The sequence below is a fragment of the Littorina saxatilis genome, linkage group LG1 (assembly GCF_037325665.1).
Source record: "Littorina saxatilis isolate snail1 linkage group LG1, US_GU_Lsax_2.0, whole genome shotgun sequence".
NCBI lineage: Eukaryota > Metazoa > Mollusca > Gastropoda > Littorinimorpha > Littorinidae > Littorina > Littorina saxatilis.
In genome coordinates, this window is record NC_090245.1 from 55,599,653 (window position 1) to 55,624,918 (window position 25,266).

Genomic DNA, 25,266 nt, shown 5'->3' on the forward strand with positions numbered 1-25,266 from the left:
TTATTCCAAAGCATTTTGGTGATCGAACGGAGATAGCAACAACAAAGCAGCTTACGAGTCAATCAGTGATTCGGCATTGCCCGGATCACTGAATTCGTCTGCGAACCACAAGCAACGTGTATCACGAAGCTAGACTGAAGCAGCATTAGTTAAAACAAAATGCAGTAAATGAAAACAAACAAAAAACAACAAACATGTTTTATGTATGGCAAAAGATCAATCTACTTTGCATCGAGATACTTCGACAGAATCTTGCTGACACCTGCGAACGAACCGCATCTCTCGCTACGGTCAGTCGCTCATTAGTGACCGCGCTGTTGTCGAAATACACGTCTTTCTGAATCCAACACTGATCATTATCAATCTTTCTCCACAGTTCTTTGAATTGAACAGCGATTAGAAACTCCTATACAAACACCAAATAATGATTTACAGGGTGAGTGCCGGTTCCTGAGCCTGGGGGCTCGAGTCGGTTTTATTCCTCTAGGGCCATTCCTCTAGACGGCATCAGAACAGATTAAATTGCACGTCTGACTGACTCCGAGTGTTCAGAAGAATAAAACAGACTACTGGCCAAATAAACTATAATATGACTGATGATGAGAACAGACACAAACATCCTCACATTACTAGCTCATGTCTACATTCTAAACATATGCACACATTAAAAGTTATGTTTCGAAGTTATTGGTTTTTTCTATTGAAATTTGAATGCATGATTTTAATTTTATGTAAATTTTAATGCTTTTCTAAATTTATCTGTGAATTATGATGAAAATGTGTACGTCTGGATTTACGTTGCATCTTTAAGTTTAACCTGTACTAATCTAATAATCCATAGAAGAAGAAAAAACAACACTCAGTAAATGAGTAATAAACTTTGTGAATAAATCATAATTTTTTTTAGAGTCCACTGTTCATAGACTGGGAAGTAAAGAAACTCTCTCCATCTCCACAGCACGTGTAGGTTAATAAATAATAAGCAAGTATAGTCCAGCTGAGGGGCTAGTGAAGGACGTTTTAAATTCTTTAAAAGAAATTAAAGCAACCTAGTTTTATGTTGTGCTAAAGATGAAAAGCTGTTCAAGACCATTAGTACTATCTTGTGTCAAAAGGGTTAAGCACTATCCCTAATCGTTTTTGCTCTACCCTAGTAACAATTTTGAGTGAAACGAGAAAAAATGGGTAAATTTCGACCCGGAAGAAGCCTCAGTAACACACTCTACTGACCTCTGTACTGTGCCGGGTGCACGTTTTTTTCACACCTGTAAAATTCCACTGCACTGCATTCCTCGGTCAGGTTCTGTCCTCTGAGCGTGAAAGTTTTAAGAAGCATGAGAGTTCAAACGAATGTATATATATATATATTTATATTGGAATCTAACATTGATGGAGCGTGTGGCTCGTTTCGGATATATATTGTTAGGGATTTTTCTCTTCATTTGTGAAAATGTACGTGTACAGGGCTCAAACGATTAGGGATAGCACTTTATCCTACATACGTGAGAGAGACACCCGTGAGATAATAATCGTTCAAATCACACGTGTGTATATCATGTAAATGAGGTCATGTCAAGCAAGTCTGGCAGGGACCTGTTTTTCCACTGCTTATGATGCCAAAGTCACCGAGACAAACGTTATTATAATATAGAAACAAAAATTGCGCTCGCTAATTACCCTCGATGAATCTTTAGAACTAACACGTCACGCCACACTTTCAGAGTGACGTTTCTTTGCTTTGACGTAATAGATTGCACGAGGCTTTAGAAGAGATCGAGGTTCCAAAACAAGCGTCTTCAATTTAGCTGCCTCGACTGCAGGACATTTTCAGTAAAATACACGTAAGTACAGTATGTAGGATAAACAGAATACTACATGGCTTGCTGTTTCGTACCAGATTTACACTCGTTGCTTTTTCAAATAGTGAACAGCTCGCTTTCGCTCGCAGTTCAATATTTAAAAGAACAACACGTGTAAATCTGGTACGACACGGCAAGCCATGTAGTATTCTCTATTTATCCTTTTAACACAAGATAGTGCTATAATCGTCTTGAACAACTTTTCTTCTTTATCACTATTTGAATGTTGCTTTGATTTTTTTTAAATAATTAAAAACACCCTCTGCTAGCCCCTAGGCCAGACCATATCACCGTGCATATATGTAAAAACACGCACTTACTGCAAGTCTGATGAGCCCTTCTTATTTTTTTACAGCACAAACCATGGAACACAGAGTTAAGCAAAGGTCAGCCGACTGGTTCAAACTTCGCAGGACCGTTCCACTGACAGCATCCCAGTTCGCTGATGCTGTGGGGGTAGGGAAGGGACGGCCCTTCCACTTCCTGCAGTCCGTTGTGGAGAAACCCAGCTGTGTTTCAAATGAAGATGATGTTGGAAGCACAGAGAGGCAGAATCTTCAACATGGACAAAAGATGGAAATCATCATTCGTGAAGCTTACGAGCTGCTCACAGGTAAACCTCTGCCTTTTTTACATTTAGTCAAGTTTGACTAAATGTTTTAACATAGAGGGGGAATCGAGACGAGGGTCGTGGTGTATGTGTGTGTGTGTGTGGAGCGATTCAGAGTAAACTACTGGACCGATCTTTATGAAATTTTACATGAGAGTTCCTGGGAATATTAATATCCCCAGACGTTTTTTTCATTTTTTCGATAAATGTCTTTGATGACGTCATATCAGGCTTTTTGTAAAAGTTGAGGCGGCACTGTCACACCCTCATTTTTGAGTCACTTGAGAAAAAGTGACTCTATGTAATCGGTCAGTGTTAGTCTGTCCGGCCGGCCGGCCGTCCGTAGACACCACCTTAACGTTGGACTTTTCTCGGAAACTATCAAAGCGATCGGGCTCATATTTTGTTTAGTCGTGACCTCCAATGACCTCTACACTTTAACGATGGTTTCGTTGACCTTTGACCTTTTTCAAGGTCACAGGTCAGCGTCAAAGGAAAAATTAGACATTTTATATCTTTGACAAAGTTCATCGGATGTGATTGAAACTTTGTAGGATTATTCTTTACATCAAAGTATTTACATCTGTAGCCTTTTACGAACGTTATCAGAAAAACAAGGGAGATAACTAGCCTTTTCTGTTCGGCAACACACAACTTAACGTTGGGCTTTTCTCGGAAACTATAAAAGTGACCGGGCTCAAATTTTATGTGAATGTGACTCATTGTGTTGTGAATAGCAATTTCTTCCTGTCCATCTGATGCCTCATATAATATTCAGAACTGCGAAAGTGACTCGATCGAGCGTTTGCTCTTCTTGTTTAATGAAGTTGATTGAAATGTTGGCCAAGCAATCTTCGACGAATGCCTGACTTTGGTATTGCATTTCAGTTTGGAGGCTTAAAAATGAATTTTTGACTTTGGTCATTAAAAATCTGAAAATTGTAATTAAAATTATTTTTTTATCAAACAATCTAAAAACAATTCCATCTTATTCCCTGTCGTTTCTTGATTCCAAAAACATATAGATATGATATGTTTGGATTAAAAACAAGCTCAGAAAGTTTAAAACAATAGAGATACAGAAAAACGTGCTATCCTGCTCAGCGCAACCACTACCGCGCTCTTCTGGATTGTCAATTTCACTGCCTTTGCCACGAGCGGTGGACTGCCGATGCTACGATTATTCGGTCTTTCTGAAAAAAATGCAGTGCGTTCAGTTTCATTCTGTGAGTTTGACAGCTTGACTGAATGTTGTATTTTCGCCTTACGCGACTTGTTTTCTTTTCCAATGAGGTTTTGTCATGATTTAGAGCTCAGTTGTTAACGATGAAGTGGCACTGTTTGTTTCTGTGTTTTGTATTGGTTTTTTTCTGTTTGTTTCTGTTCAAAAGAAACATTCTTCAGTCAAAAGAAAATACAGGAAATGTTGAAGTTTGAAGCTTTTTGCTGATCAAAACAACACTTTTAGACTGAGTAATGGCAGTTAAAAACCTTTCCATGGCAGTGCTGGATCTCACCAAAAAGTTGGAAATTGTTAAAACATTCTCACTGTCATTGATCCTTCTTACTTGAAAAGTAAGACTCTCCTCACTCAACAAAAAAGTTGCCCACATAGTTAATGACAGTTGACAAATTAAAATGCAAGCTTTCATTGTCCGTGTGCATGTTTTCCTTTTTAACTTGACAGGTATGCGGGTGCAGGAGACTGGATTCTGGGTTCCGACGAAGGAAAGCTCCATGCATGGTTCGGTCGGCGCCTCACCTGACGGCGTGGTTGTCAACAGCGATGACACCTCGCGGGTGTTTGGCCTGGTGGAGTTCAAAGCTCCCATCCACAAGCTGTACAACAAGGTTGCTGGCACACGGGACGGCATTCCACGACACTATATGATCCAGGTGTGTGTTCTCCTGCACTCTTGTTTATGATATACAGTCGAGATCGCTTTACACGAAATGAAAGGGACCAATATTTTTGTTCGAGTTAACGTTTTTTCGCGATAACGAACATGATCAAACTGATCACTTTTTTTTTAACCCCTTGACTGCCTGCTACGAGTGTCACTCGTAGGTACACTTGATATCCCAGACGCCCAGCTACGAGTCACATTCGTGCTCAGCGCGTCGTTGGTGTATGAGAAGCACAAACACGGTTAAAGGGAGGCAAGTGCTCCCAGTGTTGGACCAACAGTTGGGGAGGAGTTGCAAACCTTTAATAATCTGGTTTCAGTTGATATTTCCGCGAATTGAACTAGATTTCTCGGAAATACCAAAACAAAGATCAAAGATGGCGGACCTCGGTGGTAGTGAAACGTGGAAGGTGCATCACTGCCATCCAGTGATGGGGATTTTATACCAGGCTTGTGTCTGTCCGAGTGCTTCCACATAAAGTTTGTGTTCTGGCAGTGACTTGGTGAGTAAACAGCTAATGTAAACCTCCCATTTTATTTAATTTTTTTTTTATAATTTTTTTAAATTTTTTTTTAATTTTTTTTTACACAATGCACACGCTTTCAAGCAGAATCACACTTTTAGTGATGTGTTTATTTTATTTGATTTTATTTGCTAAAAGTTACATATCTGATGAACATTTGTGTAAAATTTGACATCTCTAATTCAAAAAATAAAAAAATTATAGCACTTTTAGTAACAGTATACTGTGTTATGACTTTCGTCCCTGGCATATAGAATGCAGCAAATGAAAAAAATCGCGGCAGTCAAGGGGCTAAAAGCAAGATAAAGAAGATAAAACAGTGCCATACCTTAAAAAAAAAAGCCTCCGTAGTGCGCGGCGGACGAAGTACACGGTTCAGTCAGAGTCAGCAGTTTTGTCGTCTGCTACAGTTCATTATTTTTTTGTACACTTTAATTCCCCACAAAAAAGATTAAAATCCATTGTAGTGTTTAAAATCCATTGCAGTGTTTATGAATTCACACAGGACGAAAGAAATCCGTCAACTTCAACTGTTTGACAGGCTCACTGCACTTTCCGACGAACCGTTCAATTCTTGTGACGTCGTCAAACATCCGCTTTCGGTTTGGTTGAACGTCACATGACACGTACGCATCTTTAATCTTTTGTCTATTCTTGATGAACGTTGACAGAGTTGAATTTGCGATTGAAAACTTCTTACAAATTTCAGTCTTGTTCAGTTGTTTTTTGTCAAGCTCTTCTAAAACTTTGATTTTAAACGCGATTGTGTGGCTTGCTTGTTTTCTCTTCACTTCTGTTTTCGAGGCCATCTTCAATCACGTTCAGAAGGAAAATGAGATATTCAGTCAGTCATGCAAACACGTGAACACTTCTCGCTTTGGAAGCTACAAGTTGAAAAAAACAGTTGTTTGGTGGTGCAAGTTTCTTGCGTGAGTCTCAGATCGTTTTATTTTGCGTTATGATGGTTTTTTTAGTAGGGTTTATGAAGGGAATGATTGGGACTGACAACACGTTTCGCGTAATGGGTTTTTTCGGCTTATCGTTTTTCGTGTTAATTGATCTCGACTATACTAGCTGTTTATCCGTTTATTTCGAAACTAGCTGTACCGGGGTTTTTTAAAAACCTGTTCAGCATTTTTTTGATAATTGATTATTTTTTTCTTCTCATAACATGTGTTTTATTAAACACACACACACACACACACACATCCGTCGCGATATAACCTTCGTGGTTGAAAACACGCACAGTAGAGAAATAAAGATTCTTGGCTAGCCGTGAGTGACCGAAACTTGTCCATCTTGTCCAGCTGAACTTAGCAATCAACAATGACGCCACAAACAGCATATAACGCAGTGAAAGACAGTGATGTAAGTAAATAAGAGGACACAGTAAGGAGATGTGAGCCAAGTTTGGCCATCCGGCATCCCAGACTGCCAGGGTCTTCTACTGTTTTCCCCCGTTTTTAACGATTCCTTTCAAGTTTGCTTTTCTAAAATTACCCTATGACACGTCTCGAATGGCAACAAACATACTCTGCAATTCCCGTCTCATTCGGTGCAACCATTTGGGAGCCTTTCGTCATCAGTCACACACTTACAGACACACACACAGAAGCCAGCTTTATAAGTTCTTGAAGTCTTTGTTTTAGTTTTTTGTTGTATCATATATTGAACAATGTAACATTTACACACACTCGCACACACACATTTTGAAATCAGAAATTCTCAGAGTTTATTTTACTTTGATTCACAGATCCAGGGTCAAATGGCCATATGTGGTGCCCCCTGGTGTGACTTCATGGCCATCTGCAGCAAGACAAGGGAGATCATGCTGAAGCGAGTGTTCTTCCAGCCGCGGTACTGGGAACACATCTCCAGTCGCCTCAGGCAGTTCTGCTTTGCTTTGGAGGTAAAGAGTCAGTTAATATATTATATATATATATATATATATATATATACTAGATGAATACCCGGGTAGCCGGCTTTGCCGGGTGAGTGGCGCACCGTACGCGATTGACGCCACACGAAGGAAGGGAGATAAACGCGCAAAACACTGGAGAAGATAAGGAGCGTTGTGGACAGTGACCTTCTAAAAATAGTAACGGGAATATGGATTGACGCCACACGAAGGAAGGGAGATAAACGCAAAACACTGGAGAAGATAAGGAAGAGTTACTGGGAATGGATGAACAGAAAAACCAAAATCGGTTCAGCGCTGCGCGCTGAGAGCACGTGTTGAAAATGTTCATCGACCAGATTGTGTCCAGGGTGTACCTGAATAATTATGCCCACCAAATTTGAAGCAGATCCATCGAGAACTTTGGCCGTGCATCGCGAACACACACACACACACAGACAGACAGACACAAGTCGTATATATATAGATATATATATTGTAAAAGTATGATTGTATCTTATATTATATATTATTTGTCTGTACTTTTTCTCTTTATTTCATTCTTCACTGGAGCGAGTCTAGGCTGTGCAATTGCAGTGCACTGTGTAGGTTTGTTACACCCAAATCACAATTAATATGTGCATTGTCTTTTTACACAAATTATTCTTTAGAGTGTATTGTTAGCATTGCTCCATAGTCGCATTCTCTCAGGCACGTAATAATGTAAATTGTCTGTAAGTACACTTTCAGTTGGTAGATCTACTCAATGTACTTTCTGACTCAGCGAACTGTGCTTTGCAGGAGACGGAGATAATGCGAGAACTGGGGCGGGACGTTTACAGCGGGGCCATGACGCGACGACTGCAGCAGCAATCCATGCAGGAAACCCTGTTCCCTGCAGAGGACATCATCACGGTGGAGAACTTGTTGATCTGTCCGGCGCCAGGCATGTTTCGTGGGCCCTCGGGCAAGCTCCTGTCATTCCATATTCTGGTGGGGGAAACATACACTCTGCCCTCCACACTCAGCCGCTACAGCCACCAGCTTCTAGCCAAAGTGGACGTTGAGATTCGTCGCAAGCCTTCCCCCGAGAAGAAAGGGGGCTCTCCTCTGGGCGAGGAAGAGGAGGAGGAAACTGGAGGAGCTTGTCACAAAGTGTTTTGTGAAATGGACTTGCGACCTCCGGAGTCACCCGAGAGAGTGTTCGGAGATGTGATCAGTATTTTTGACGCTGACCATCGCGAAGAAGGGTCTGACATGGCCGAAATGCTGACAGAGCCAAGTTACTCAAGTGACACTGGACAAGCTCCTGAAGTGACACATCACACATCCTCTCCAGCTGCTTCTTCTGGCAGAGAAAGTGCAGTAGAGAAAGTGGGAGCGCAAGTCAGTGAGAGTAACAGTAACAAAGCACCTGAGCGGCCAACACCAGCTTCTCCAGCAGTCACAAATTCATCCAAGGATGGCCAAGGTGCCACCACAAGATTCATGTCAACGTCCTCAGAGACCCCGATGCCGAGCAAACCCAAAGCACAGTCTCTGCCGTACAGAAAGATTTCTCGACTTGGCAGCAGTCCCAAGGAGCCCAATTCAGCCAGCACAGTTAAAGCAGCAAGCTCAGGGAGCATGCTGAGGTCTACCCCTCCTGGAAACTCATCTCCAGCTGCTGCTGCTAAAAATTTGCCTGTGGCTGCTGTTTCAGGAGGTTTACCAAGAGCTGCTGTTTCAGCAAGTTCGCCAAGGGCAGCAGTTTCAGGTTCACCAAGAGTTGCGGCACCCAGAGGAGGCAAAGGTCAAGTTTCAGCGAGAGGACAGGTGGCAGCACGAGGACAAGGTCAGACAGCTGGTAGAGGTCAAGTTCAAACAGCAGGCAGAGGTCATGATCAAGCAGCAGTAAGAGGTCGGGGTCTGACAACAGTGAGAGGTCGGGGTCAGACTGCAGTGAGAGGTCGAGGTCAGGCATCAGGAAGAGGTCAAGGTCAAACAGCTGGGAGAGGTCGGGGTCAGACCACAGAAAGAGGTCGGGGTCAGACCACAGAAAGAGGTCTTGGTCAGACAGCAGGCAGGGGACAGGTTGCAGGCAAAGTTCACCAAGCAGCTGTGGCAGTGAACAACACCGCAAGGTCCTCAGCACTAGCCACCTCATCCACAGCAACTCCCACGTCAAGTCCTGCTTCTTCAAACACTGCAGCCAAAGCCCAGCAGCCAACCTCTGCCCACCAGGACAAGCCAGCACTGCGGAGTGCCAAATCTGAGTGGGAAGTAGCAGCCAGCAGGGGAACACAGTCAGCAGCGGCACAGCGTACACCTCCATCGGCCCACTCCCGCGATGGTAACATTCCAGCATCGTCAGAAGCCCAGAGCCAGGATTCAGGCAAGGATGTTCAAGCAGCGAGTGGAGCTGCGACACCTGTGGGCAGTACACCCAAAGTTGGTGGTCAAGGGAAAGACATGCAGTGGAGTGCCCTTGTTGCCACTTCGGGCAGCAGCTTTGTGCCTCCTGGTCTGACCTTGCTGTCTGCTGGTGATTCATCGGAAGGGGCTCGGCCCCAAGCCGGAGACACCCAGGTAGGAAACAAAGCAGGTGCAACGCAACAAAATGACACTGGTGGCAAGCCACTGGACTTGGCGCAGAAACGTCCTCACCCTCTGCAAGATGCTAGACAGGAGGTGCAAAGCAAAAAGCCATTGCTGGAGAAACCAGCCGACAAGAACAACAGTGGTCCTAGCCAGCAAATGAGGCAGTCTGTGTCAACTGAACGGACTCCCACTCAACAGAGAGAGTCTTTGTCAGCTGAACGGACTTTCGGCCAACAAAGAGGGTCTGTGCCTACTACTGAACGGACTCATGCTCAACAGAGGGAGTCTTCATCAGCTGAAAGGCTTTTTGGTCAACAGAGAGGGTCGACATCAATGGAGAGAACTTTGGGTCAACAGGGAGAACCCATGTCTGTTGATAGGAATCCCATACACCGTCCCTGGCAAGGTCTCGGTCAGGAAGAGAGTCGAGAGTATCACCGCGGTGACCCAGCTAGGAGACCCGACAGAGACATGCCTCACTTTGACACACCCGCCCATGCTCACGAGGGGGGAGGGCCCGGGCAGCGGCCGAGGGGCTGGGGGGACAGAGAGAGACCGCAGGACATGAGCTTTAAGCGAGGACCTGGCTTTGAGGACAGAGGCGGCCACAGAATGCATCCCATGATGGAGAGAGATAGATCACCCGATCGTTCCCGAACCATGGACAGGGAGAGACCACAAGACGTTGGCCTCCAGCGCATGCCAGAGAGAGTGGGCGCTAGAATACCTTCTTTACTGAACAGAGAGCGGGACAGGCCAGGGCCTGAAAACCGAGTGTTTGACTACGACCACCAGGATCACATTGTGTCGCAGGACCTTCAGCGTCGCCGTCAAGCAGCCCTGGCTCAGAGTCAGAACGCCAGAACTATCCCTGTGTCGGCAGCATTACAGTTTGACAGTGTCAGACGCCTGCCGCTCGATGAACAGCTGCGTCGCCAGGAAATGTCCCAGAGAGAATTGTTTGGTGTCAGCAGGGGCGGAGCTCTGGACGCTGTTGGGGCAGAGGGTGCAGCTTTGCGGGAACAACGACAGCGACAAATTCAACAACTACACCAGCAGTCCTTGCTGCGCCAACAACAGCTGCACCCTGCTTCTCAGCTGGCAGGCCTGATGGCACCCTTGCACGGGAGCTGGTCTGGGGGACAGGCCTTGCGACCAGAACTGCAGCACCGGCTGGAGTTACAGCCTCACCTGATCGATCCCCGCTTTCCAGGTGCAAGGGTTATGGACCCGCGACTGGGGCGAGATGGGAACCAAGGTCAACACCCTCGGGGCTTCCCCCCTGGCAGACATCACTTTGACTATTAATTGTGATCTTGTGAAAATGAACAAAACACTTAGCTAACTTTGGGTTTATACTTGTATCTGCTTGTTTTTGGAGCTTCAGCTTTTTTTGGATACTGTTGGCACTTTAGAAGGAATAGTAAACTGAAGTACTGTAAGAACCTATCGAGAAAACTTTGAACAATGTTTGTAGCTTTAAAATAAGCCATGTTTTGCTATGCCTGCAACAGTGTAAATGAAGCCTCTGCTACATTCTCAGAAAAAAGGAAGCTACTAGATACACACACACACACATGCACTGTAAGAATTGAAAGTCAGCCTGAAAGAGACTTTGTTTACAATGTGCTAATTGTAACTGCAAATTTGATGCAACTAAGCTTTCTTTTTGCCTTAAAAGATAATCAAAATGGAGAGTGTTGCTCGTCATACACTTTTGGCTAAAGTCAAAATGGAGAGTGTTGCTCGTCATACACTTTTGGCTAAAGTCAAAATGGAGAGTCTTGCTTGAACACTTTTGGCTTAAGTTTAAATGGAGAGTGTTGCTCATCATACACTTTTGGCTAAAGTCAAAATGGAGAGTCTTGCTCGTCATACACTTTTGGCTCAAGTCAAAATGGAGAGTGTAGAGTGCTGTATTTTTGTAAGAAAACTGTGACAGTGTTCGAAATGTGCATATATATCTGAGCGTCATTAATTCTCATAATTGTAATGACAGGCTTAGTACCCGAAAGAAGGTATTTTTGATGGTTTCGTTTGATTCTTTATCTGCTATTTTTTGTTGTTCAATCTTACCAAATAAGTGCAATTGTTACATTCAGTCTTTTTTTTTTTTAACTTAAGATTTCACAGAATTCAGTCAAAGATACTTTGTCTTCTAAGAAGAAGAAAATGTTGATAATGCGAATGATTGTTTTATTTTTGTTTGTGAATGCCAATCTTTAAGAACGTGTTGGGGCTGTGCAGACACATGAGACGCACAAGTGTACTTTTGTATGAATTGTTTTATTTCAGTTCTAATTTTCTGGCATAATTGTGATTTATACTAAGGGATGAATGTTAATTTTTGTTGTCCCTGTCCCTCACTCAGTAATTGGTGTTTCAGTGCAATGCAAAGTTTGCTGTTTTTATTTTTTATGTTGTAACTGTGAACGGTTGTTTAAAAAGATCAGTAACGAATGATCCTTATGTTTTTGTTAAAATATTGATTGCTTCTTTTTACATTTAGTCAAGTTTTGACTAAATGTTTTTACATAGAGGGGGAATCGAGACGAGGGTCGTGGTGTATGTGTGTGTGTGTGTGTGTGCGCGTGTGTGTGTAGAGCGATTCAGAGTAAACTACTGGACCGATCTTTATGAAATTTGACATGAGAGTTCCTGGGTATGATATCCCCAGACGTTTTTTTTAATTTTTCGATAAATGTCTTTGATGACGTCATATCCGGCTTTTTGTAAAAGTTGAGGCGGCACTGTCACACCCTCATTTTTCAATCAAATTGATTGAAATTTTGGCCAAGCAATCTTCGACGAAGGCCGGACTTCGGTATTGCATTTCAGCTTGGTGGCTTAAAAATTAATTAATGACTTTGGTCATTAAAAATCTGAAAATTGTAATTAAAATTATTTTTTTATAAAACGATCCGAATTTACGGACATCTTATTTTTCATCATTTTCTGATTCCAAAAACATATGAATATGTTATATTCGGATTAAAAACAAGGTCTGAAAATTAAAAATGTAAAAATTATTATCAAAATCCAACATCGAACGCAGAAGAAGAAGAAGAATTATCAAAATCAAATTTCCGAAATCGATTTAAAAACAATTTCATCTTATTCCTTGTCGGTTCCTGATTCCAAAAACATATAGATATGATATGTTTGGATTAAAAACACGCTCAGAAAGTTCAAACGAAGAGAGGTACAGAAAAGCGTGCTATGCAGCACAGCAAAACCACTACCGCGCTGAACAGGCTCGTCAGTTTCACTCCGTTTTGCACAAGCGGCGAACTACGGTCATTGTGAAAAATTGCAGTGCGTTCAGTTTCATTCTGTGAGTTCCACAGCTTGACTAAATGTAGTAATTTCGCCTTACGCGACTTGTTTCTTCTTTTTTGGTGGAGGTTTTTTTAATGCAGGGAGGAAAAAGAATAAGGGGTATATAGCTGACCAGTCGTTATTCAATAAATCCGAGCTCAAGAAGTTTCTTTTCAGGATTTGTTACAATTTGCAAATTCAATTGAAAACTTGCTTTGTTTTTTTTACTAAAATCATGCAATTTAGATTCATCTTGAAAATACTCAGGACGTAATGGCAGCATTTTAAGTGAGGAAAAAGCACTTTCATAGGTACCCCCCGCGGGTTAGGGGGAGTCCCATATTGGTTGGGACGAGAAAGAATTTACCCGATGCTACCCAGCTTGTCGTAAGAGGCGACTAACGGTTCTGTTTCTCCTTTTACCCTTGTTAAGTGTTTCTTGTATAGAATATAGTCAATGTTTGTAAAGATTTTAGTCAAGCAGTATGTAAGAAATGTTAAGTCCTTTGTACTGGAAACTTGCATTCTTCCATTAAGGTCATATATTGTACTACGTTGCAAGCCCCTGGAGCAATTTTTTGATTAGTGCTTTTGTGAACAAGAAACAATTAACAAGTGGCTCTATCCCATCTCCCCCCTTTCCCCTATCCCATCTCCCCCCTTTCCCCGTCGCGATATAACCTTGAATGGTTGAAAACGACGTTAAACACCAAATAAAGAAAGAAAGAAACTTTCATAGGTAGAAATATGTGTGTGTCTGCCTGCACGTGTGCATGTGTTATGTCTGGAATCATGTTAAACTTTCATTCTCTGCAGAAATGATGCTAGCTACTAATTGTTTGATAGTTTACTTTTTTTAAGTTTGATGGTATAATGAAATATGCACTTCAGTTCCTATTTTGAATGAGTCAGTAAGACTGACAGATCATCAGTAGGAATCAAGTTTAATAGAACTGGAATATATTGTTTTCGAAAGGATTAGGTTGCACATGATAAGAGTTCAAAAGACAATGTTTACAATTGACACAAACGGTTAGAAATCAAGGTTTGCTTTTTGGTACCCCCTTTTAAGGCTCTTTTTTGGGGGGAGTTTTTTTTTAATGCAGGGAGAAAAAAAGAATAAGGGGTATATATAGCTGACCAGTCGTTGTTCAACGAATCTTGTTTTCTGAGATTTCTTGTTCATAAACTCTGTAAATTTACCCCCATTTGAAGAACCCTCCTTTTAAACTCCAAGACCTAGTTTTCTCAGATTTGTCAAGGTCTTATAAGGGGGGTTCTGCTATAATACACAAAGTTTTATCATAAAAACTGTTTTATTAGCACTACTTTATGGTTGTGAAATATGGAGCTATCAGAACTTGAATTTACTTGAAGAGTTTTTTAAGTAAAAGTACAAAAGGCTTAAATTAATTACATAGAATTTCAAGACAAAAGTTTGAAAAAGGAAATTTATATCATCCGGTTTCCAGTATAGATATATACATACATGTATACCAATTTGTACTCATGAAACTCAGCTGAAGCTGTCACAAACTTGAAACTCAGGAATAAGAAATGGTGTTGACTGACTTTGTGAAAGTAGGTTCTGTCCATTTTGTGACTTGGATCTATTGGGTTCAGTGCTTATTGATTGAAGCATGTTTGATTTGAACATTTATTTTCTGTTTGGTTTGCTCCTTTTTGTAATTTGATTGTCTGGACAATTTAAAACTCAAATTATCAAAATTGGCGAGGTTTTGATATGTTGTTGGATGAATCGTTGAAGTTACAAATTCAAATTCAACTTGTGATCAGAATTATTATTTTTTATAATGGTAGTAGCAGGCATACTCCATGCCCCAAAAGTGGTTACTGACTTAATAAAACTTAAACTTGATTCTGTGTATGCGTGTGTGCATGGACAGAGTATGTGTGTGTTTGTGTGAGGTTCATACACTACCAATTCCAGTGGTTAAGGACACCACACCACAAACATTACCCAATTGTATGAATTTGTTACTGAATCAAAAATGATTTTATCATTTATAAATTTATCAAGAAGTTTGCTTTTAGCTTCCCAAGGTAGCGTACTACTGGTTTGTGTTATATTTCAAGACCATATTTTTGTTAGCAAGAAGCTTGTAAACTAATGGAACTGGATATTACGCCCCCCTTAGGTTTCAGACATTTGTTCACCGATCGGTTTACTGTACTTCAAGTATTTTAAATTGCTATTCTAGGTCTGTTGCCGAAGTTCACGTTCAGTAATGAGGTCTGTACTGTTAGCGAAGTTTATGTTAAGTAACGAGGTCTGTACTTTTAGCGAAGTTCACGTTCAGTGATGAGGTCTGTACTGTTAGCGAAGTTCACGTTCAGTAATGAGGTCTGTACTGTTAGCGAAGTTCACGTTCAGTAATGAGGTCTGTACTGTTAGCGAAGTTCACGTTCAGTGATGAGGTCTGTACTGTTAGCGAAGTTCACGTTCAGTGATGAGGTCTGTACTGTTAGCGAAGTTCACGTTCAGTGATGAGGTCTGTACTGTTAGCGAAGTTCACGTTCAGTGATGAGGTCTGTACTGTTAGCGAAGTTCACGTTCAGTAATGAGGTCTGTACTGTTAGCGAAGTTCACGTTCAGTGATGAGGTCTGTACTGTTAGCGAAGTTCACGTTCAGTAATGAGGTCTGTACTGTTAGCGAAGTTCACGTCCAGTAATGAGGTCTGTACTGTTAGCGAAGTTCACGTTCAGTGATGAGGTCTGTACTGTTAGCGAAGTTCACGTCCAGTAATGAGGTCTGTACTGTTAGCGAAGTTCACGTTCAGTAATCATTCCCCCAGTAAGGTCATATATTGTACTACGTTGCAAGCCCCTGGAGCAATTTTTTGATTACCGGGTAGTGCTTTTGTGAACAAAAAACATTTAACAAGTGGCTCTATCCCATCTCCCCCCTTTCCCCGTCGCAATATAACCTTGAACGGTTGAAAACGACACCAAATAAAGAAAGAAAGAAAGAAACGTTCAGTAACTAGGTCTGTACTGTTATCAAAGTTCACGTCCAGTAATGAGGTCTGTACTGTCTCCTTGCAGTTCCTTCCTCCTCCCGTTTCATCTTCTATTCCTCTTTCTTGTGTGTCCACTGCCACTGTAAACGTGTGTGTGTGTGTGTTTAAGGCATAGGAACAAAGATGAACACAATACATTTTGACGAGTGCATACATGCAAGATAGCTCGACAGACAGACTCAGGTTCAAGTTCACTTGAAAGGGGCAAAACCAGAAGTACATTAAGATCATATGACGGGAGATGGTTTTAGATTATGCTGTGTGTCTGACTGTAGTTCCAACAACATTGACACAAACAACGGTAATCCGCATGACCTGCACTTGCCACAAAATTTAAGAAAAAGAGAAAAGTATGTGTATGTTTAAAAAAGAGACACACACACAAACAGACATAGACATACACTCAAGACAGAGAGAAATGGAGAAACAGATAGTGTCACCACACACCACAAAACTTCAGACTAATGTTATGTAAAGAAACAAATTTATTTGCATATATTTGAGTTCATTGTCAGCTTTTGAAATTGACTCACACGAGCCAACTCCCTGAATGTGAACTAAAACTTTACAGATGCATTCTTTTTTTGTTTTACAAATCAAACACCAACCCCAAGGTACACTGTAGAGTGAAAAAGTCAAACACTGAGGAGAGAGTTCACTCAATGAATGATAACCAGCGAACAGAAATCATGGAAACAAGAATCGGTGATATGTCAGCCAGGTGGAGCTAAACCATATCAACTGCAGCATTCTACCAGATAAAAAAAATTGTAAGGAACCAAGCCACCTATTACCTGCTGATTCATTCAAACTTCCTAAAAATTCTCCACCTTTTTCCTATACAGTACTAGTGGTACCTGCGATAAAAGCGCCCCTCCATGACATGTACATTTTGGTCAATATAGCAAACAAAGAGACTAAAGAAGGCATTCTTTATTTGGAGGTGTCCTCTCATAGGAGGGGCCTTACATAACAGGTATTACTGAGCCTAAGAAAAGAATAATGTTACTGTTGTCTCTTGGCTGTATAGAGTCTTGCCAGAATAAGCAAGTTTACTTGTTCATGCAATATCCCGTTACATTAACTATAATCTTGTGAATTTAGCAAACATTCTGTACAATGTTGTTTTTTTTCTCTCTCTCCAAATTCGTAAATAAAACCTAAGCCATTCCTGAAAGGAAACAAGTCGCGTAAGGCGAAATTACTGTGGAACTCACAGAATGAAACTGAACGCACTGCATTTTTTCACAATGACCGTAGTCTGCCGCTTGTGCATAACAGAGTGAAACTGACGAGCCTGTTCAGCGCAGTAGTGGTTTCGCTGTGCTGCATTAGCACGCTTTTCTATACCTCTCTTCGTTTTAACTTTCTGAGCGTATTTTTAATCCAAACATATCATATCTATATGTTTTTGGAATCAGGAACCGACAAGGAATAAGATGAAATTTTTATATTTTTAATTTTCAGAGCTTGTTTTTGAGTCACTTGAGAAAATGTGACTCTATGTAATCGGTCAGTGTTAGTCTGTCCGGCCGGCTGGCTGTCCGGCCGGCCGGCCGTCCGTAGACACCACCTTAACGTTGGACTTTTCTCGGAAACTATCAAAGCGATCGGGCTCATATTTTGTTTAGTCGTGACCTCCAATGACCTCTACACTTTAACGATGGTTTCGTTGACCTTTGACCTTTTTCAAGGTCACAGGTCAGCGTCAAAGGAAAAATTAGACATTTTATATCTTTGACAAAGTTCATCGGATGTGATTGAAACTTTGTAGGATTATTCTTTACATCAAAGTATTTACATCTGTAGCCTTTTACGAACGTTATCAGAAAAACAAGGGAGATAACTAGCCTTTTCTGTTCGGCAACACACAACTTAACGTTGGGCTTTTCTCGGAAACTATAAAAGTGACCGGGCTCAAATTTTATGTGAACGTGACTCCCAGTGACCTCTACACTTTGACGTCTGCTTTGGTGACCTTTGACCTTTTTCAAGGTCACAGGTATGTCTTGAAGGAAAAAAATTGAAATATCATATCTCTGAAACTATTCATCGGATTTTATTCAAACTTTATAGGATTATTCTTTACATCAAATTATTTACATCTGTATTGTGTTGTGAATAGCAATTTCTTCCTGTCCATCTGATGCCTCATATAATATTCAGAACTGCAAAAGTGACTCGATCGAGCGTTTGCTCTTCTTGTTAATCCAAATATAACATATTTATATGCTTTTGGAATCAAGAAATGATGTGAAATAAGATGAACGTAAATTTAGATCGTTTTATATAAAAAAATAATTTATTGCAATTTTCATGACCAAAGTCATTAATTAATTTTTAAGCCACCAAGCTGAAATGCAATACCAAAGTCCGGCCTTCGTCGAAGATTGCTTTACAAAAATTTCAATCAATTTGATTGAAAAATGAGGGTATAACAGTGCCGCCTCAACTTTTACAAAAAGCCGGATATGACGTCATCGAAAAAAAAGGAAAAAAACGTCCGGGGATATCATTCCCAGGAACTCTCATGTCAAATTTCATAAAGATCGGTCCAGTAGTTTGGTCTGAATCGCTCTACACACACACACACGCACAGACACACACACACACATACACCACGACCCTCGTCTCGATTCCCCCTCTATGTTAAAACATTTAGTCAAAACTTGACTAAATGTAAAAAATGAATGAAATCAGCTTTAAACAAGTCAGGGACTCTTATTTACAGAATGAGGCTATGCTTTCAAAGGACATTTGCATTACATCATTTAGACATCAGTTATTCTGTTACCTGCCCAGGGTATTGAACTAATGCAGTTTATTATTCTGATCATGCATGTTTAAAGGCACAGTAAGCCTCCTGTAAACCATCACAGATACTGTCAGGCTTTTACACACAGTACAAACACCCTTCCATTTGAATGCTCACCAAACGGGAACATCCTAGGTGCCCTACGTAAAGAACGAGCAATTTTCAAAGAAGTTTGAAAAAAGAAAATCCCGGAAGCAGGGTCACGCAAGGTCGTGGTTCTCGTAGCAGACGACGGTTTATACCTATCGCCAGTTCCTCTGAACAGTCAAAAGCCATCGCTAGAGTTCTTGTGAACCACAGCCGTTTGTTTCGTGCATAGTCAGAGGTACTTAATAACGTGCTATTGCAGATAAGCCCACAGCGAGTTGCATTCAAATTACTAACTGACGACTACATTGTGAAAAAGGGAAACTTGATCACACAGGTTCACGATGGCTCAGGGGTAAGATAAACCACGCAAAAATAAATTCTTTGAAAATTGCTCGCTCTTTACGGAGGGCACCTAGGATGTTCCTGTTTGGCGAGCGTTCAAATGGAAGGGTGTTTGTACTGTGTGTAAAAGCCTGACGGTATCTGTGATGGTTTACGGGAGGCTTACAGTGCCTTTAATCTCAACCAGGTTCTGAAGTGATGATGCCAATTTGTAAATAACAAATGTATACATGTATACTTAGCACTGACTTAATACAGTTGATGTGAAAAAAGAGGTAAATTGCCTGATAACTTTGATGTGATTAAAAGGGGTAAACGGGTTGATATGCATTACCTAAATGTATATATGTACAAAGCATAACATAACAGGAGTAATAAAAATCCAACTCTCCTTCCTGCCTCCCCCCCCCATCAATATCTCCAATCCAGTACCCCTACCCCCCATTTCACCAGAGAAAAGTACAATTTTCATTAAAATATTAAACATGCATGCGTTGATTTACATATGCCTGGGAAATTCTAACACTGAGGATAATCAAAAGTCATTAAACATCAGCATTTTGGTTGAGGAAAACCACTGGAATGACTACCGGTATTAACAACCATAGGGAGGAGGGTGAGGGTGGTGTTAATTTACATTTGGCATCCTCTTTGAACTCTGCTGACAAGCAATACAAGTGGTGACAAGATCAATTTTAAACAAAAACTTAACATACATGATACAATCAACAAACAACTTTATTTCACTCACTGAAATATAACTTTAATAATTTCACTAATAATTCGAAGTACCGGTAGTTGCTCAAGCAGTGTAGTTTGCATTAGCCATAAAACAAAACCATATCACCAATGCACAAATCAGGTCAGGGTTTGTTCAATAAATAGCACAGCATTTTACAGGCTTCAAAAACAGCAAACAGGTCAAAACTCTATGGCGCCACAACTGCAAAAGATTGCATGTACTTCAGATAGCTGACCACTCCTCTTTCATCTCTTACTTTCTTAAATAATCCACTTATCCTACAATTGACAGGCATTCATTCTATGCTGTAGTTTATCTGGGACACCGAGTCTTAATTATCAACAGGCGACTAACGGATTCTGTTTCTCCTTTTACCCTTGTTAAGTGTTTCTTGTATAGAATATAGTCAATGTTTGTAAAGATTTTAGTCAAGCAGTATGTAAGAAATGTTAAGTCCTTTGTACTGGAAACTTGCATTCTCCCAGTATATTGTACTACGTTGCAAGCCCCTGGAGCAATTTTTTTATTAGTGCTTTTGTGAACAAGAAACAATTAACAAGTGGCTCTATCCCATCCCCCCCTTTCCCCGTCGCGATATATAACCTTGAACGGTTGAAAACGACGTTAAACACCAAATAAAGAAAGAAAGAACATCCATCCACATATGTGCTATCACAGTTTTAAGGCCTAAAAAAACAAGAGGCGAAGCCTTCAAGGCTCACGTAAGAAATCGACAAACAGTAACACAAACTCAATCACTTCGTCACACATACACACACACACACACACACACACACACACACACACAGTAAGCGGCATAGGTGACACTGTGCAAGAAAGCGAGACACTAGATCTAGATCTGAATGGCCGATTTCGAAGAAAAAACTAGTCTCGGCCCGCTCGGCAAAATAACAATGACCGAGACTTTCAGTAATTCCTTCGCGTGACGTCTAACCCTCTTACGTCATAATGTGACGTCTTCAAATGTTAAAGTTTCTACCACAGACATACATACGCACGCACGCACGCACAGACAGACAAAAGTTAGCATCGCATAGGCTACACTTACGTGAGCCAAAAATAGGTGTGGTTACGGTAACCGAGAATGCAAGTTTCCAGTACAAAGGACTTAACATTTCTTACATACTGCTTGACTAAAATCTTCACAAAAATTGACTATATTCTATACAAGAAACACTTAACAAGGGTAAAAGGAGAAACAGAATCCGTTAGTCGCCTCTTATTGCTGGGGAGCATCGGGTAAATTCTTCCCCCTAACCTGCGGGGGATCTTTAAAACACAACCATATGTGAAACAGCAAATCTATAACACCAGAATCAATACACTGAATGAAAAGGAATGCAGCTTTTAATGGCAAGGGGCAGACATGCTCTTTATATAAAAAAAATAAAATTAAAATTAAAATAAGTCTCCTAACCATAGACAAAAACATTGCACCACTGTTGTTGAAGTGAGCGACACAGCAAGTTACATGTTTTTAGTCAGTGGGATAACATAAAACCAAAATGTAAGTAGTGGTACTCCAAACTGATAACCGTCAATCACTTCTTTTACAATCAAGGAACAAACCTAATTGAAAAAAAGCTGAATATATCTATGTGACCAAATGAAAGGAAAAGCCTAAAGAGAGATTACAGTATAAAGTAGTACACCAGATGGACCAGATTACTGTAACACTAAAACAAATATAAGTAGAAATAGAACGCAAATTAAAAAAAAAATGCAAACATGACTAAACAAAGGAGAGATCTACATGTACCACAATCGGCACCTGCACTGAGACATTATTCATCAATCTGAAAATGGAACGTTAAAAATACACACAAGTTAAATAATGTTTACAATATCACCACCCGAATAAGGAAACAAACTATCATAAACCTCAAAAGCAATTATTTTCCAAACATGATCATTTACAAACTTTGCGCCTGAACAGATTCCAAATGCACTGTTGAGTGTTTTTAATACATTTTCAAACATAACAGCACACATGCATATACAATCGCAAAAGTCTTGGTAAATGTACGCGTGCTTCCTCAAACAGTATGTGTTTTTTTCAACTTTTATTTATCACTAAATCTTGCAAGTTGAAAGTTTAAGTTACTGTGACAGAGACATGATGGAAATACATCTTGTTTAGCCACTTGTTTAACGTCGTTTTCAACCACGAAGGTTATATCGCGACGGGGAAAGGGGGGAGATGGGATAGAGCCACTTGTCAATTGTTTCTTGTTCACAAAAGCACTAATCAAAAATCTGCTCCAGGGGCTTGCAACGTAGTACAATGTATTACCTTACTGGGAGAATGCAAGTTTCCAGTACAAAGGACTTAACATTTCTTACATACTGCTTGACTAAAATCTTTACAAAAATTGACTATATTCTATACAAGAAACACTTAACAAGGGTAAAAGGAGAAACAGAATCCGTTAGTCGCCTCTTACGACATGCTGGGGAGCATCGGGTAAATTCTTCCCCCTAACCCGCGGGGGGTGTCCTATCCATGACATGTATGATAAATTCATGTTTATATAGACCAAGGCATATGTTCTGTATTGGGTCAAGCAGGTGTCCCCTCATCAGAAAGTACCACAGTATACATATTTCAAGCACGAAACCTCCATCATGACAACTGCTTTCCCCAAAAAAACTGGCACCAAGAAAGCATTATTCTGTTGTTAAATTCAATACTTGGAGGAATTTATTGCACATTGTTTGTGTCTTGATTGCACCTCGTTACGCACCGAGTTCAGACAAACCCTGCACCGTGAATCTCCATGGTTTTTAGTTAGCACCCAGCTCCTCTGACTAAAAACAGTTGTTTGAGACAATTAATGTTTATTTGGAGCATCTTATCAATAAATAAAAACAAGAAGGGCAAAGCCCATACGACTCACATGCTTTACACATTTTTCCTACCAAAATACATGTGACCTTGACCCAAGGTCAAGGTCATCCAAGGTCATGCAACACAAAGCTGTTAATTCAAGACATAGGAAGTACAATGGTGCTTATTGGCTCTTTCTACCATGAGATATGGTCACTTTTAGTGGTTCACTACCTTATTTTGGTCACATTTCATAAGGGTCAAAGTGACCTTGACCTTGATCATATGTGACCAAATGTGTCTCATGATGAAAGCATAACATGTGCCCCACATAATTTTTAAGTTTGAAACAGTTATCTTCCATAGTTCAGGGTCAAGGTCACTTCAAAATATGTATACAATCCAACTTTGAAGAGCTCCTGTGACCTTGACCTTGAAGCAAGGTAAACCAAACTGGTATCAAAAGATGGGGCTTACTTTGCCCTATATATCATATATAGGTGAGGTATTGAATCTCAAAAACTTCAGAGAAAATGGGGAAAATGTGAAAAATAGCTGTTTTTTAGGCAACATTTATGGCCCCTGCGACCTTGACCTTGAACCAAGGTCAAGATGCTATGTATGTTTTTTGGGGCCTTGTCATCATACACCATCTTGCCAAATTTGGTACTGATAGACTGAATAGTGTCCAAGAAATATCCAACGTTAAAGTTTTCCGGACGGACGGACGTCCGGACGGACGGACGGACGGACGACTCGGGTGAGTACATAGACTCACTTTTGCTTCGCATGTGAGTCAAAAAAGACCATCAACATAGGTGCATGACGGGTACAAATTCTCCACCTAAACTCTCCTGAATCCTTTCTTCAGACCTGCGTTTTAACCTAATGCTTCTGACCTGCATTTTCTTCCCGCAGCGTGACTGTTCATGCTTCTGAAACGCCTATCAAAAAGCCGGAATTCCAGCTTCTGGCATTATAGCCACATGCACCCCTGCATAAGGGGAGTCATTTCGTGTTTCGTACAGTTGAACTTACAATTAGCTCTTCGCTCTTCTCCCCGCTCCAACCCATATCTGCCCCTACAACTCTGGGGTAAATTACTGGCCGGTTCACAGTGGTTTTGAGTATCTTTGAGTATCTTTGAAAGTCTGGGTTTGATGAATCAAATAGAGTTTAAACACTTCTCCGCCTAAAGCACAAATGCCCGATACATTTGTCAAGTTTTTGCACCAGAAATAGAGTTTATTATTATAATTAAATTGAGTTACAAAAAGGACGAACAAATTGTCATGATCTTTGCATTTGATTGGGGAAAAAATGCTCGGTTGCTGGTATGTGCAGATTCAAAAAGAATATACCGACATGATGTACAAAGTAACTGCATTATCCTGCAGGAATATTTTTTACGGCGACTGTATTAGACTGAAATAGACTTCTACACTCAACATTAATGACATTGACAACATTAATGAACCTAAAACTTCATCACAGAACAAGTAAAAGGAAAAAAACGAGGCAAAATGTTTCATTTACAAGAAACGTTCAGCCTAAATATGTGCATTTTTTTCTTTACAATGTAAGTATTCCTTGCAGTGTGAGTCCTTACAAACCAAACAAAGGACAACCCCTATAGCTGTAAGAATTAAAAACAATTACTTGTATTTCAACATCAAACCTGAGGTACATTTATCACATCAAAAGCTAAACAATTGTCATAACCCCTCGTGACAGTTGAAAAGAACCAGTCTGCAATTTAGAACAGAAAAGTGCATTTCAGCTTTACTCTGTTTTTAACCCATACAGTGAATTGAGTTTTGTAAAGATTCTTGAAATCCATGCATCAGCAAGCAAAAACGTTTCTCTAGCAGAACTTGACATTAAAATAAGTAAGAAAAAACCCAAGCTAAACACTCCTTCAAAACAGTTATTATAAAAATCACACAATAGAATTGAATTACCTCCAGTTGTTAGTCTATACATGTATCGGCAGATCGCAGCAAACCATCATTAATTAGGGAATTTCATTTAGGTTAAAAAATATTCCCCTTTAGATTATCACATTTTGCTGTTCTTGACAATCACACTGATGAAAATGTTAAGTATAGCATACACACAAATATTTCCATAGAAATGTAGACATTGACCTTAATCTTATGAGCTACATCTATATCAGGAAACTGCTTGCATACAAAATAGGACTGGACCTATACACACTTCTATCTCAAATCCTACTAATATACACACTAGATTCTACTAAGTGCATTTCTTTGCACACACAATAAGTCAGTGTCTGTAAGGTACCAAAATCTTTCTTCTGTTTTTCAGAAAGTCCCATGCATATAAAATAAGTATGGTCACGAAAAGAAAGAATGATCAAACAGCGAAAACAAAAACTCATGGGATAATGATACATTCTGATTTTTGAAATGTATTTAATCTTTTTTTTCTTCTTCTTTCTCTTGTCTGTGTGTGTGTTTTTCTCTTCTGGATTTACGTATCATTCTTTCTGGACCTACACATGTCTTGCTATCTGGAACAAAGTGCTCTTTTCTCATTTTGTGTCTCTTGCCTTTTTACCATCTGGAAACAACATGCAACAAAAGTCAAGCATTGAATTAGTTCAGAAGCAACAAGTGGCTTATATTTGTGACACATTCACAGGTCGATCTGAAAACGCAGAGACCATTTG

General features: G+C 40.4%; 1 protein-coding gene and 1 long non-coding RNA gene across 3 annotated transcripts in view; both read left to right on the forward strand.

Annotated features, from left to right (window-relative positions):
* LOC138974665 (uncharacterized) overlaps nt 1–25,266 on the forward strand; it is a 300,124-nt gene that overhangs the window by 38,547 nt on the left and 236,311 nt on the right. The gene's annotated exons all lie outside the window — the stretch shown is intronic.
* LOC138974577 (serine/arginine repetitive matrix protein 5-like) lies at nt 2,219–14,574 on the forward strand. 2 transcript variants are annotated; one of them, XM_070347298.1, is made up of 5 exons: nt 2,219–2,472; nt 4,157–4,365; nt 6,654–6,809; nt 7,599–13,006; nt 13,435–14,574. In XM_070347298.1, the coding sequence occupies exons 1-4, from the start codon at nt 2,223–2,225 to the stop codon at nt 10,683–10,685; spliced, it is 3,702 nt and encodes a 1,233-aa protein (XP_070203399.1). In that variant the 5' UTR covers nt 2,219–2,222; the 3' UTR covers nt 10,686–13,006; nt 13,435–14,574. The 2 variants fall into 2 exon arrangements, with proteins under 2 accessions (XP_070203399.1, XP_070203401.1); XM_070347300.1 differs by lacking the exons at nt 2,219–2,472; nt 4,157–4,365 and adding an exon at nt 4,667–4,879.

Bases quoted from the DNA above. Each gene is read 5' to 3' on its own strand.
- LOC138974577 (XM_070347298.1), top strand. From the start codon at position 2,223: ATGGAACACAGAGTTAAGCAAAGGTCAGCCGACTGGTTCAAACTTCGC. The intron at 2,473-4,156 runs GTAAACCTCTGC...TTAACTTGACAG, and splicing joins AGCTTACGAGCTGCTCACAG to GTATGCGGGTGCAGGAGACT. The intron at 4,366-6,653 runs GTGTGTGTTCTC...TTTGATTCACAG, and splicing joins CACGACACTATATGATCCAG to ATCCAGGGTCAAATGGCCAT.